General features: G+C 42.4%; 1 protein-coding gene across 1 annotated transcript in view; it reads right to left on the minus strand.

The window, feature by feature from the left end:
- Positions 1-10870, minus strand: part of LOC139413231 (dnaJ homolog subfamily C member 16-like) — a 27467-nt gene extending 16597 nt beyond the window's left edge. The window contains exons 1-9 of the mRNA XM_071160371.1: positions 10822-10870; positions 9899-10116; positions 5360-5426; positions 4883-5025; positions 4338-4516; positions 3734-3918; positions 693-797; positions 447-605; positions 174-304 (exon numbers count right to left, since the gene is read on the minus strand). Coding sequence (XP_071016472.1) covers positions 174-304; positions 447-605; positions 693-797; positions 3734-3918; positions 4338-4516; positions 4883-5025; positions 5360-5426; positions 9899-10077 — 1148 coding nt within the window. The 5' untranslated portion in view covers positions 10078-10116; positions 10822-10870. The remainder of the gene's footprint in view (positions 1-173; positions 305-446; positions 606-692; positions 798-3733; positions 3919-4337; positions 4517-4882; positions 5026-5359; positions 5427-9898; positions 10117-10821) is intronic.
- Between the last annotated feature and the right edge of the window lie 3521 nt (positions 10871-14391).

Raw genomic sequence — 14391 nt, forward strand, 5'->3', positions numbered from 1 at the left:
ATTATTGGTTGAGAAATTGCGCTTTGCTAAGAAGCTATTCTTGTTAATTTTTGACCATTTTAATAGAAATCACAATAAGGTACTAAATTGTTATCCAGAAATTATTTGATATGGAGATAGAAACGGCTGCATTGGACCTTTAAGATCAGAGGCCGGATTTAGTTGGTTCTTACTTCCTGCGCCGGTGGAACTGCTTGATGGGGCAGAGCTCATCGAACAGATGCTGGTTGACCAACCGAGGGACACACAGGTACTTGTTGTTGGACACAAACTCCTCCATGATCTGTCTCTTCATCCCTTTAGCCTGGGGGGGGGGGGGGGGGAATAGAGAGAGAGAGCAATGATCAATAGAGAGAGAGAGCAATGATTCATCTCTGACACCAAAACAGAATAAGTAATCTAGAGCCAGCGCATGCAACTATTTTAATACTGGTCCATGAGTTTACCTGTATAATATCAGCAGGTTGCTCAGTGTTCTCCTTGAACAGCAGCATTGTGGGAGCATAGCTGTTGATGTTGAACTGATGCAGTAGTCTGGATGTCTCTGTCAGTCCCTGGTCCACGTAACCAAACCGCACATAGTCCTTAAAGGCAAACGCTGTGAGCTGGAGAGAGGGAGAGAGAAGGGTAAGCTGTTGGACTGATGACTAGATAGATACTCATTTTCCACAGACACACTCGGTGTGTGTTACCTTGTAGAGCAGGGGCACTGCAGGCACTTGGTCAAACAGCAACACACTGGGATTGTTCTCAACATGCCAGCTGCCCAGGAAGGACACATAGTTCTTATCTGTTACCTGACAAAAGAAAAATAAAACAAGATCAAATGGAACAACTTATTAAGTTCAGGAGAGATTAAAATGCTTTTTATATATATATATATATATATACACATACATACATACAATCAGTGCATTCGGAAATTATTCAGACCCCTTGACTTTTTCCACATTGTGTAACGTTGCAGCCTTGTTATAAAATGCATTAAATAAATAAAAATCCTCAATCTACAGACAATACCCCATAACGACAAAGCGAGAAACTAAAAGAAACGTATTTACATAAATATTCAGACCCTTTGCCATAGCAAGAAATTGAGCTCAGGTGCATCCTGTTTCCATTCTTGAGATGTTTCTAAAACTTGATTGAAGTCTACCTGTGGTAAATTCAATTGATTGGACATGATTTGCAAAGGCACACACCTGTCTATATAAGGTCCCACAGTTGGCAGTCCATGTCATGTTTTTCCAGAGTCAGGGACTGTGAGACTAGTCAGGATTGAGGGGAAGAACAGAGCAAAGTACAAACACCCTTGATGAAAACCTGTTCCAGAACGCTCAGAACCTCCGATTGGAGCAAAAGTTCACCTTCCAACAGGACAACGACCCTAAGCACACAGCCAAGACAACGCAGGAGTGGCTTCAGGACAAATCTCTGAATGTTCTTGAGTGGCCCAGCCAGAGCCCGGATTTTAACCCGATCAAACATCTCTGAAGAGACCTGAAAATAGCTGTGCAGCAACGCTCCCATCCAACCTGACAGACCTTGAGAGGATCTGCAGAGAAAATTGGGAGAAACTCCCCAAATACAGGTGTGCCAAGCATTATACCCAAGAAGGCTTGAGGCTGTAATCGCTGCCAAAAGTGCTTCAAAAAAGAAGTGAGTAAAGTGTCTGAATACTTATGTAAATGTGATATTTCAGTTTAAAATGTTTAATACATTTACAAAAATGTCTAAAAACTTGTTTTAACTTTGACATTATCACGTATTGTGTGTAGATTGATGAAGGGGAAAAAAACTGTTTAATACATTTTAGAATAAGGCTGTAACGTAACAAATTGTGGAAAAAGTCAAGGGGTCTGAATACTTTGCAAATGCACTGTATTTTATGGCATGCAGTGCAAAAAAGGAAACCTACGTATTACAGGTACTGCGTAATTGTAGCAATTATACACAATATATGAGTAAAGTATTCACATATCCCTTTGCATAAATTTGGAATGAAAAGCACCGTAGCTTATTAAAGAGCAACTGTACCACTTCTCAACCTCATATTCATTATCTCCAGTACCAAACCAGTGTCTACATATGTCAAGATGGAGCATATATGTTAAAACATTTGGGGTCACATAGAAATGTCCTTGTTTTTGAAAGAATATAACATTTTTTTGTCCATTAAAATAACATAAAATGTATCAGAAACACAGTGTAGACATTGTTAATGTTGTAAATGACTACTGTAGCTGGAAACGGCTGATATGGAATATCTACATAGGCCCATTATCAGCAACCATCACTTCTGTGTTCCAATGGCACATTGTGATAGCTAATCCAAGTTTATCATTATAAAAGGCTAATTGATCATTAGAAAACCGTCAGCTATGTTAGCACAGCTGAAAACTGCAGTGCTGATTAAAGAAGCAATAACACTGGCCTTCCTTAGACGAGTTGAGTATCTGGAGCCTCAGCATTTGTGGGTTTGATTACAGGCTCACAAATGGCCAGAAACAAAGCTTCTGAAACTCAGTCTATTCTTGTTGAGAAATGAAGGCTATTCCATGCGAGAAATTGCCAAGAAACTGAAGATCTCGTACAACGCTGTGTACTACTCCCTTCACAGAACAGCACAAACTGACCCTAACCAGAATAGGAAGAGGAGTGGGAGGCCCCAGTGCATAACTGAGCAAGAGAACAAGTACATTAGCATGACTAATTTGAGAAACGGACACCTCACAAGTCCTCCACTGGCAGCTTCATTAAATAGTACCCGCAAAAAACACCAGTCTCAATGTCAACAGTGAAGAGGCGACTCCGGGATGCTGGCTTTCTATGTACACCTATTCCATTCCATTTTTCCCCCATTTTTTAAAAATCAGCCGTTTCCAGCTACAGTAGTCATTTACAACATTAACAATGTCTACACTGTATTTTTGATCAAATGTATGCTATTTTAAAAATGGACAATTGTTTTGGCTTTTCTTTCAAAAACAAAATTTCTTAGTGACCCCAAACTTTTGAACGGTAGTGTATGTGCTTTGTAGAAAAAAACTACGTTAAAAAGTTACTCGATGACATCAAAAGTAACATTACATTTTTTTTTTTTTCAAACACTATGAGATTCACAGTGACGTGGGGAGCAAGGAAATTACCCTCCCTCTTGCAAGAAAAAGTCATTGCAGGTTCTGAAAATGCTTCTTACTTAACCTTACCCTGTGACGTCACAGAGAAGCATTTTTAGGACCTTATCTTTTAACACAGATCAAAGAAACATATATGTAGACATTGATTTGGTGCTGAAGATAATGAGTGAAGTTGAAAAGTGGCGGAGTTGCCCTTTAAGCTATTATTTTGGACCTGTTTGCCTCGGAGGCAACAGGTCCACTACAAACTGTCTGAGGTGTTTCTGACTATTTATTATAATGGTGCTGATTAACTGAACACGATAGGTGGCAAAAAAACATCGGAAGCCATTCATTTTCAATGGAGGGAAGTGAAATGGGCAGGAGACTGTTGGGCGATCCGAACATGGGCGAGAGAGTGTGAATAGGGCGGGACCTAAGTTGGGGAAAGCTGAATTCTCAGCGATATTGCATCAGGATTGACCAATCAAAGCCTACTATAGCTTCTAGCCTCTACTGGATTGTCTGTTGATACCTAGCATGCTCGCTAGCACCCATTATTATTACTATAAATCATACTGGATACATTGCAATATTGTTAACAGCAGGCCTACCTTTTCCACCAGCCTCTGAGGCAGCAGGTCTTCTACAAACTGTCGCAGGTGTTCTCTGACCACGGAGTAGTGGAACACGGTCACTCTACCATTGACCACACCCAGGATGGATGGCGTGCGATGGACACCCAGCTGGTTGGCTAGGCGACGCTCGTAACCAATGTCAACAATGCCGATACCCACACCTGAGTGATGGACACCATTAATTAGGTTGTTACATACCAGTGGACAGTAGAGGGAAGCAAAGAAACAGTTGTATTAAACAGATTACAATGTACTGTATGTTTTGATTCATTTGAGTCACCACTGACTAATAGGTTTGAGCCCATTTCCCCTGTTGTTCTCTTGTCAATGGTTAGTTTCTCCACCTGTTACAAACCACACATCAGTGAATGAATTTAACAACCTTCAAATCATGATTCGACCCCAACGGATTCTTAGTGAAAGACATGTACTGCATCCCAAATGGCACCCTTTTCCTACAGAGTCCACTACTTATGACCACAGCCCTATTGTCCCTGGTCAGAAGTAGTGCAGTATATAGGGAATAAGGTGCCATTTGGGACACAGCCATGGACTTCCTGGAAGACAGCCTACTTCGTACCCAGTGGCTCTAGCTCCTGTACTGCCTCCCTCCAGACTGGCTCGATGTGAACGCAGGCAAAGCACCACTCGGAGGTGATCTTGATCAGGTAGGGCCGCTTGAAGCTGTCGGGCAGCACCTTACTGTTGAACCCTGCGTGGTCGAGCAGATACTTGCTGTCTGAGAAGTCCCGGCCTGACCTGGGGGAAGAGAAGATTTAGCCACTCTTGGAGGACAATGGAAGTTGATTAAATATGCTTCTTTACTACTAAACCCAATGCGTTTTTTGCATGTAGCCTTCGTCATGGATACCCTAGACAGAAAAATAAAGGAGGCTTTGATACGGTATCTTTCAAAATGGCCTCAGGGACCAATCAATTCAGGGACCCCTCAAAGTGGGAATATATTTACGTTTTGGTCATTCAGCAGATTCTCTTACCCAGAGCGACAGTGCAATTAAGGAATGTAAAAACCAGCACATATCACAGTCATTGCAAGGGATACAAGACAACATGATTGGCAAATGAGTTGCAAAAATTGCGTGGTATCTTTTCCTTTGCACTGACCTAGGGAAATTGAAGAATGATTCGTCGAAATAGAAGCTGTTGTGGAAGTGTCGGTTGAAGCCCTGCTGGTGCTGACCCTGCTTGTTCTCCTCCATCTGTCCATAGCGGTCGTAGTTAGCACGCCGCTCCACATTCCCCAGGATCTGAGGGAGGGATCCAATCAAACTTTGTTATGAACTCCTATCCTCCTCCTGACTATAGCGTTTAAATAGAGCAGTGTTCTACAACTCAGATCCTTGGAGACCCACAAGGTCAGGATGTGCAGGCTTTTGTACAAGCCCAGCATTTACACAACACTTCAGCACCAGCATAGTCAAGCTCTTGATTAGTTGAGCCAGGTGTTAGATTTGTGCTGTGTTAAAATCTGTAGTGCACACACCCAGTGCATGCTATGTAGCCATGTTAGTTGAATAAACATGAATCTAAACATTTAAGATTTTTGTCTGCATGTGTGTCTGGTAAGTGAAACTAGTATACCTCATAAGATTTAGTGATCTTGATGAACATATCTTCAGCCCCAGGATCATTGTTCTTGTCTGGGTGCCTTGAACACAGAGCAAAGAGACACTTATAGCAGAAGGACACTTAAAAACGCCCATACCAGTAGAAATACTGAAATACAATAAGTCATTGTTTTAGTCAAAGTATGATATTTTTAGGCTTGCAAATCCATGTGAATCCGGTGACTTTTCCTATGATATGACATTCATATTATTACATACATCAAACTTTTGACTGGTTGTGACACACCTACTCATTCAAGAGTTTCTTTATTTGACTATTTTAGACATTGTATAATAATAGTGAAGACATCAAAACTATGAAATAACACATATGGAATCATGTAGTAACCAAATAAGTGTTCAACTAATTAAAATATTTGATATTCTTCAATGTAAAACACCCCTTGCCTTGATGACAGCTTTGCACACTCGTGGTATTCTCTCAACCAGCTTCATGAGGTAGTCATCTGGAATGCATTTTAATTAACAGGTGTGCCTTGTTAAAAGTTCATTTATGGAATTTATTTCCTTCTTAATGGGTTTGAGCCAATATGTTGTGTTGTGACAAGGTAGGGGTGGTATACAGAAGATAGCCCTATTTGGTAAAATACCAAGTCCATACAACATCAAGAACAGCTCAAATAAGCAAAGAGAAATGACAGTCCATTACCTTAAGACATGAAGATCAGTCAACCAGGAACACTTCAAGAACATTGAACGTTTTTTTAAGGTGCATTAGCAAAAACCATTAAGCACTATGATGAAACTGCCTCTCATGAGGACTGACACAGGAAAGAAAGGAGTTACCTCTGCTGCAGAGGATAAGTTCATTATAGTTACCAGCCTCAGAAATTACAGCCCAAATAAATGCTTCAGAGTTCAAGTAACAGACACATCTCAACAACTGTTCAGAAGAGACTGCGTGAATCAGGGCTTCATAGTCAAATTGCTGCAAAGAAACCACTGCTAAAGGACACCAATAAGAAGAGACTTGCTTGAGCCAAGAAACAAGAGTAATGGACATTAGACCAGTGGAAATCTCTCCTTTGGTCTGATGTGTCCAAATTTTTGATTTTTGGTTCCTACTGCCATGTCTTTATGAGATGCAGATTAGGTGAACGGATGACTGCCGCATGTGTAGGTCCCACCGTGAAGCATGGAGGAGGTGGTGATTTTCTGGTGAAACTGTCAGTGATTTATTTAGAATTCAAGGCACACTTAACCAGCATGGCTACCACAGCATTCTGCCACGATACGCCATCCCATCTGGTTTGCGCTTAGTGGGATATAATTTGTTTTGTTTTTTCAAGAACACACCAGGCTGTGTGAGGGCTATTTGACCAAGAAGGAAAGTGATGGAGTGCTGCATCAGATGACCTGACCGCCACAATCACCCAACCTCAACCCAATTGAGATGGTTTGGGGATGAGTTAACCTGCAGAGGTTAGGAAAAGAAGCCAACAAGTGCTCAGCATATGTGGGAAGTCCTTCAAGACTGTTGGAAAGCATTCCAGGTGAAGCTGGTTGAGAGAATGCCAAGTGTGCAAAGCTGTCATCAAGGCAAAGGGTGGCGACTTTGAAGAATGTAAAATCTAAAATATATTTAGATTAGTTTAACTGTGTGTTAACTAACCTGTGTTAACTAACCTCCAAACGAGCTTCAATGCCATAACACATTCCTTCCGTGGCCTCCAACTGCTCTTAAACGCAAGTAAAACCAAATGCATACTCTTCAACCGTTCGCTGCCTGCACCCGCCCGACTACCATCACTACTCTGGACGGTTCCGACCTAGAACATGTGGACAACTACAAATACCTAGGTGTCTGGCTAGACTGTAAACTCTCCTTCCAGACTCATATTTAACATCTCCAATCCAAAATTAAATCTAGAATCGGCTACCTATTTCGCAAAAAAGCCTCATTCACTCACGCCGCCAAACATACCCTCGTAAAACAGACTATCCTATTGATCCTCGACTTCGGCGATGTCATTTACAAAATACTCTAAAAATACTCCAATACTCTACTCAGAAAACTGGATGCAGTCTATCACAGTGCCATCCGTTTTGTCACCAAAGCCCCTTATACCACTCAACACTGCGACCTGTATGCTTTAGTCGGCTGGCCCTCGCTACATATTCGTCGCCAGACCCACTGGCTCCAGGTCATCTATAAGTCTATGCTAGGTAAAGCTCCGCCTTAACTCAGCTCACTGGTCACAATAACATCATCCACCCGTAGCACGCGCTCCAGCAGGTATATCTCACTGGTCATCCCCAAAGCCAACACCTCTTTGGCCGCCTTTCCTTCCAGTTCTCTGTTGCCAATGACTGGAACGAATTGCAAAAATCACTGAAGCTGGAGACACATTTCCCTCACTTACTTTAAACATCAGCTATCTGAGCAGCTAACCGATCGCTGCAGCTGTACATAGCCCATCTGTAAATAACCCACCCAATTTACCTACCTCATCCCCATATAGTTTATTTACTTTTCTGCTCTTTTGCACACCAGCATTTCTACTTGCACATCACCATCTGCTTATCTATCACTCCAGTGTTAATTTGCAAAATTGTAATTATTTCGCTACTATGGCCAATTTATTGCTTTACCTCCTTACGCCATTTGCAAACTTTTTTTTTCTATTGTGTTATTGACTGTACGCTTGTTTATTCCATGTCTAACTCTGTTGTTGTTTGTGTCGCACTGCTTTGCTTTATCTTGGCCAGGTCGCAGTCGTAAATGAGAACTTGTTCTCAACTAGCCTAAATAAAGGTGAAATAAAAAATGTAAAATGACATAAGCATTCAGATCCTTTGCTATGAGACTCAAAATTGAGATTAGGTGCATCCTGTTTCCATTGATGATCCTTAACATGTTTCTACAATTTGACTGGAGTCCCCCTGTGGTAAATTTGATTGATTGGACAGGATTTGGAAAGGCACACACCTGTCTATATAAAGGTCCCACAGTTGACAGTGCATGTCAGACCAAAAACCAACCCAAGAGATTGAAGGAATTGTCAGTAGAGCTCCCAGACAGGATTGTGTCGAGGAACAGATCTGTAGAAGGGTACCCAAAAATGTCTGCAGCATTGGAAGTACCCAAGAACACAGTGGCCTACATCATTCTTAAATGGAAGAAGTTTGTAACCACCAAGACTCTTCCTAGAGCTGGGTGCCTGGTCAAACTGAGCAATCGGAAGAGAAGGGAGGTGACCAAGAACTCGATCATCACTCTGACAGAGCTCCAGAGTTCCTCTGTGGAAATGGAAGAAACTTACAGAAGGACAACCATCTCTGTAGCACTCCACCAATCAGGCCTTTATGGTAGAGTGGCCAGATGGTAGCCACTCCTCAGTAAAAGGCAAATGACAGCCCGCTTGGAGTTTTCCAAAAGACACCTAAATGACTCCTAGACCATGAGAAACAAGATTCCCTGGTCCGATGAAATCAAGATTTAACTCTCTGCCTGAATGCCAAGTGTCATGTCTGGACGAAACCAGGCACCGCTCATCAATATGCCAATACAATCCCTACGGTGAAGTATGGTGGTGGTAGGATCATGCTGTGGGGATGTTTTTCAGCGGCAGGGACTGTGACACTAGTCAGGATCGAGGGCAAGATGAACGGTGCAAGTACAGAGACATCCTGGATGAAAACCTGCTCCAGAGCGCTCATGACCTCAGAATGGGGTGAAGGTTCACCTTCCAACAGGACAATGACCCTAAGCACACAGCCAAAACAATGCAGGAGTGGCTTCAGGACAAGTCTCCAACAGTCCTTGAGTGGCCCAGCCAGAGCCCAGACTTGAACCCGATCGAACATCTCTGGAGAGACCCGAAAATAACTGTGCAGCGACGCTCCCCATCCAACCTGGCAGAGCTTGAGATGATCTGCAGAGAATGGAAGAAACTCCCCAAATACAGGTTTGCCAAACTTGTAGCGTCATACCCAAGAAGGCAGTAATCACTGCCAAAGGTGCTTCAACAAAAGTACTGATTAAAGCGTCCTAATACTTATGTAAATGTGATATTTCAAGAGAAAGAAATACAGGGCTCTACAGTGCTTCCATTTTGGAAGCATTATGTTCCAAAATATTTAGCTGTGTGACCTGGAATTTTAATTTAGGAACAGTGCGCCTAGAGAAATTAAGGATTCCAGCTTTATTACCTTCAATATTTTTCATTGTGCTCCTACATCTCTTTGTGTGTGCATACGTTTTTTCCAACTTAGGCGCACACACGCTGCTTGTAAAAAAGGTCAGTGTAGAATTGTGCATCTGCCGGCCGAAAGTACTTAGTGTTCCCTATAACACTCTGTGCCGACAGAAAGCAAGATAATAGCACCTACTATGCAGACCGACTATTGGTCTGGTAAGTTCTCCCTACCCAATTGACAGACATTACTAGAGACAAACACACATCCATCCGTAAGAGGCCCCACACGCACACGTTACCCAAACCTATTCATAGTATGATAGACAAAAAGTAGCAGGGTGTTTCCAACTCACCATTCTCTGACCAGCCTCTTGTACACCTTCTTGACCTCTGCTTGACCGGCGCTCTTGGTGAGCCCCAGGACTCTGTAGGGGTCAAACTCCTGGGCTGTGTTCACCGTCTCCCCCAGCAGCAGAAGGAGAACGGCCAGCCAGACCATAGAGGCCTGGAGTGGCCTACACAATCCCCCCATCTCCTCTCCTCCCTGTCCCAACGTCTCTAAATCTGCAACCTGAGTCAGGAGGAAGAAATGAAAGTAAAAAGATACATTCATATCATTTGACTCAGTTCTGTTGGACCTCTAACTGAAAATATTTGTAATCACTTTCATTTCAATACAGCGGTGCAGTTCTGCGGTGTTGTTAAATGGTTTCAGTTGTGTCGTTGAGACACTTCACCTGCATCAACTCGGTCAATAAGTTTCTCTAATGAGCCACGGAGTGGCACTGAACAACAATCAAAACGTTTTGCTAAGGCTGGCATAAATGACCCCACCTGGCCAGCAGCTAGTTCCAATCTATCTAGCCAAAGTTAGCTAGGTATAATTATTGACATGATCCACATTAGCTACTACAGCTAATATAGCTAGCTGCATTTGGTCGATGTTTTGCTAGATAACGTTAGATTGCTGACAGCTGGCAAAACAAAATACGAGTGTAGCTTTTATAACTAGTTAGCTATACACATTACTCTGCTAGCTAACTAAATAAGGCAGAGTGAAAGATAATGAATGTGGCTAGCTAGCTCGCTGGCTATTCCAGCTCTTTGCCCAGCTAGCAGCAAATATTTCATCTGTATTAGCAGTTTTTGCCTTTACTCTGGCTAGCCAACGTTAGAAGGCCAAGTCATGTCTACAGTACCTATTTATCTAGACAGCGATGCAACATGAACATATATTGCTAAATAGCTACAAAATATGTTATAAAAAATACTAAACCTGAATCAGTCACAAAATCAACTTGTCATCATGTCGACTGATATAATTTGATTTTGGATACTAGGTAACGTTTACAGATGCTGCTGCTTCTTCACATTTGTATACAGCGCCACCTACTGTACTGGAGTGTGAGTTCTTGTTCTTCTTTGGGGTTAACGACGGGTGACATCCAATATGTTCCCTGACAAGTGTTATTGCAGAAAATCTTCCTCCTGCCAGAATCCCCCCCCCTCTAATTTCCTTAATTTTGTGGCTAGAATCAAATACTTATGTGGCACACACATTTGTTCTATAGAACAAACTTCACGTCAGGCAACCGAAATTAATAATGAATGTATGTGTGTTATATTAAACATAGAGGTACGGGCGACATGGGCGGCCGCCCAGGGCGGCATTTTACCGTGGACAGCACGTGACCGCTGAAGGTGGGGTTCGCCCAGGTTATTGATGATTTAATATTATATTTTTCTAACGCTGATAGAAAGAGAAATCTAATACCTCCTCAGCTAGCAATGCTCAGGCATCATCCAATGTCGTTACACAGGAGGCAAATGCTTTGATTGACAACTGCCACAACTATACTGGCCTGACAGACTCTATGACTCTTACAGTGTCAGACGAGGATTTTCCTTTACAAGAAAGGAATGTTTGAACTGGGCCCAGATGCCGCTGCCAATAATGATGCTATCGCCACTCTTTCCAGGCTCATCAATACAAGGTCTGATGCCAGAGAAAATGGTCAGCGACAACGCAATGAAAATATTGACTTTGCATGCATGGAAATCAAGCATGTTAACCCACATCGAAAGGCGTTTAAAAAAAAAAGAGGAGGGAGAGACGGACTTGTGCCAAAGAAGAATCGCAGAACTCGAAAGCTACTCCAGACGGTGGAATCTGAGACTATGGAGTTCTCCACGGCAGATGGGGAGAACGTGCGGCCAGAGACCATCAAACTCTGCCAAACTATCCTACCCGAGGAGAAGTCTAAGCTTGCAGATGTGGTCGACACCGTACATCGCCTCGACACGAGAAGTCAGGGTGACTCCAAGCCCAAAGGTGTCATTCTCCAGTTCACATTACAGATCTACAGGGATGCCACTTGGAAAGCAGCCAATGCATCTACCTTCCTACGCGACAACAATCTGGTTGGTTTGCTGAAGACCTCTCGAAAAGAGAGAGAAACTGTGGCCAGTTGTGGGAAAAGCACGAAAATAGGGGAAAGCGGCTTACTTTTCTTCGGAGTGCGCGCATTCATCAACAGATCTGAAATCAACCTCCCTCATTGAGGACTGTCATAGACTGTGCCTGGTGGTCAACATAGGCTACCTAGATAGCTACCTCTGATGTGAGCAGATCTCACTCCCGGCTCTAAGGTGATTCAACTTTCGTTCCAACTGCACAGGACTACTGGAGTAGTAGATATTTATTTTTTTTATTTTTTATTATCTCACTTCTGCTATTTTTACCTGCAGTATAGGCAGTGAGCAAGATTTTTGTTGTTTCTTGTTCTGGCAGTTATTTGTTAAGGTAAACATCTCACTGAATCATTTATATCTATCTATATTGTGTGCAACGCTGGCTTCTTTTCATTCTTACTCGATTTTCGATTGCTGTTTAGCTTGTAGTGCTTTCTGTTCTATATTCCACTTTGTCGTTGTCTATAATTTCAGTCAATGCTAGGAGGGTAAGAAATAATGTAAAGCGCAAAGCATTATATTTATTTGGCAAACAGCTTAAAACAGACTAATATATTTTTTTCAAGAGTCATTTATTTTCTACCGACGTCAACTTCTGGAGATCTCAGTGGGGAAATGATTTATGGCTCTATCATGGTTCTGAACGCTCTGCTGGAGTTATCACTCTGGAGAATAATTTAAATGGAAGTATTTTGCACTCCGACTGTGACCCTCATGGTCACTTTCTTTGTCTTGTTATCAACTGTAACAACAACATCATTATTATTATTACCAACATTTATGGGTACAATTCCAAACGTAAAAATGATCAGTTACTTGAATCTTTGGAAAAGCGTATTCTCCATTGGCTAACCAAGTTCTCTAATGATTTACTTATAGTAGGTGGGGATTTTAATATTTCTCAGTTTATGGAAAGGTTTGATATTACAGATATTTGGAGAGTAGAGTTTCCCAATGACAAGTCTTTCACTTCGAGTAAAAAGGCATGCTCCAGATGATCCTAGATATCCCTCTAATGGTGTGGGGGCTGTGTTTTGGCAAGGTGGGTGGGGTTATATCCTGCCTGTTTGGCCCTGTCCGGGGGTATCGTCAAATGGGGCCACAGTGTCTCCCGACCCCTCCTGTCTCAGCCTCCAGTATTTATGCTGCAGTAGTTTATGTGTCGGGGGGGCTAGGGTCAGTCTGTTACATCTGGAGTATTTCTCCTGTCTTATCCGGTGTCCTGTGTGAATTTAAGTATGCTCTCTCTAATTCTCTCTCTTTCTTTCTGTCTATCTTTCTCTCTCTCAGAGGACCTGAGCCCTAGGAACATGCCTCAGGACTACCTGGTCTGATGACTCCTTGCTGTCCCCAGTCCACCTGGCCGTGCTGCTGCTCCAGTTTCAACTGTTCTGCCTGCGGCTATGGAACCCTGACCTGTTCACCGGATGTGCTACCTGTCCCAGACCTTCTGTTTTCAACTCTCTAGAGACAGCAGGAGCGGTAGAGATACTCTGAATGATTGGCTATGAAAAGCCAACTGACATTTACTCCTGAGGTGCTGACCTGTTACACCCTCGACAACCACTGCAATTATTATTATTTGACCCTGCTGGTCATCTATGAACATTTGAACATCTTGGCCATGTTCTGTTGTAATCACCACCCGGCACAGCCAGAAGAGGACTGGCCACCCCTCATAGCCTGGTTCCTCTCTAGGTTTTTTCCTAGGTTCTGGCCTTTCTAGGGAGTTTTTCCTAGCCACCGTGCTTCTACACCTGCATTGCTTGCTGTTTGGGGTTTTAGGCTGGGTTTCTGTACTGCACTTTGAGAATTCAGCTGATGTAAATACATTTGATTTGAATCACACGTAGATTTTTGTCTGGTGTCTAAATGTTTTAATAAACAGGGTATTTCTGTTAACATCCTGGCCACTCCCCTTACTGATTGATCATAGAGCTATTTATAATGACATTAAACTGTTTATCTCTGATAATGGCCTTGGCAGAGCATCCTACTGGAAGCTTAATAGCTCCATATTAAAACACGAGTTGGTCAAGAGGGAGATAAACAATTTAATTACACACTTCTGGAACAAAGCTATAAATGACAATTCACACAGTAATAACTGGGAGATTTTCAAATATGAGATTGGAACATATTTAAGAAAATATGGGAGTATTCTTGCCAAGACGAGAGCTGAAGAAGAAAGTGTAATTACAAAGACCACCTCTCTTGTTCAAAAGCCTGTTGAAAGTCTCTCAGAGGAGAACAAATCTGTTCTGTGTGAGCTTCAACACAAGTTGGATGATATGTACAAACTGAAAGCAGAGAGGGAGCCTTTGTCAGATCTAGAAACAAGTGGCTAGAGGAGGGTGAACAAAATTCATCTTGT

This window comes from Oncorhynchus clarkii, chromosome 7 (assembly GCF_045791955.1).
Source record: "Oncorhynchus clarkii lewisi isolate Uvic-CL-2024 chromosome 7, UVic_Ocla_1.0, whole genome shotgun sequence".
Taxonomy (NCBI): domain Eukaryota; kingdom Metazoa; phylum Chordata; class Actinopteri; order Salmoniformes; family Salmonidae; genus Oncorhynchus; species Oncorhynchus clarkii.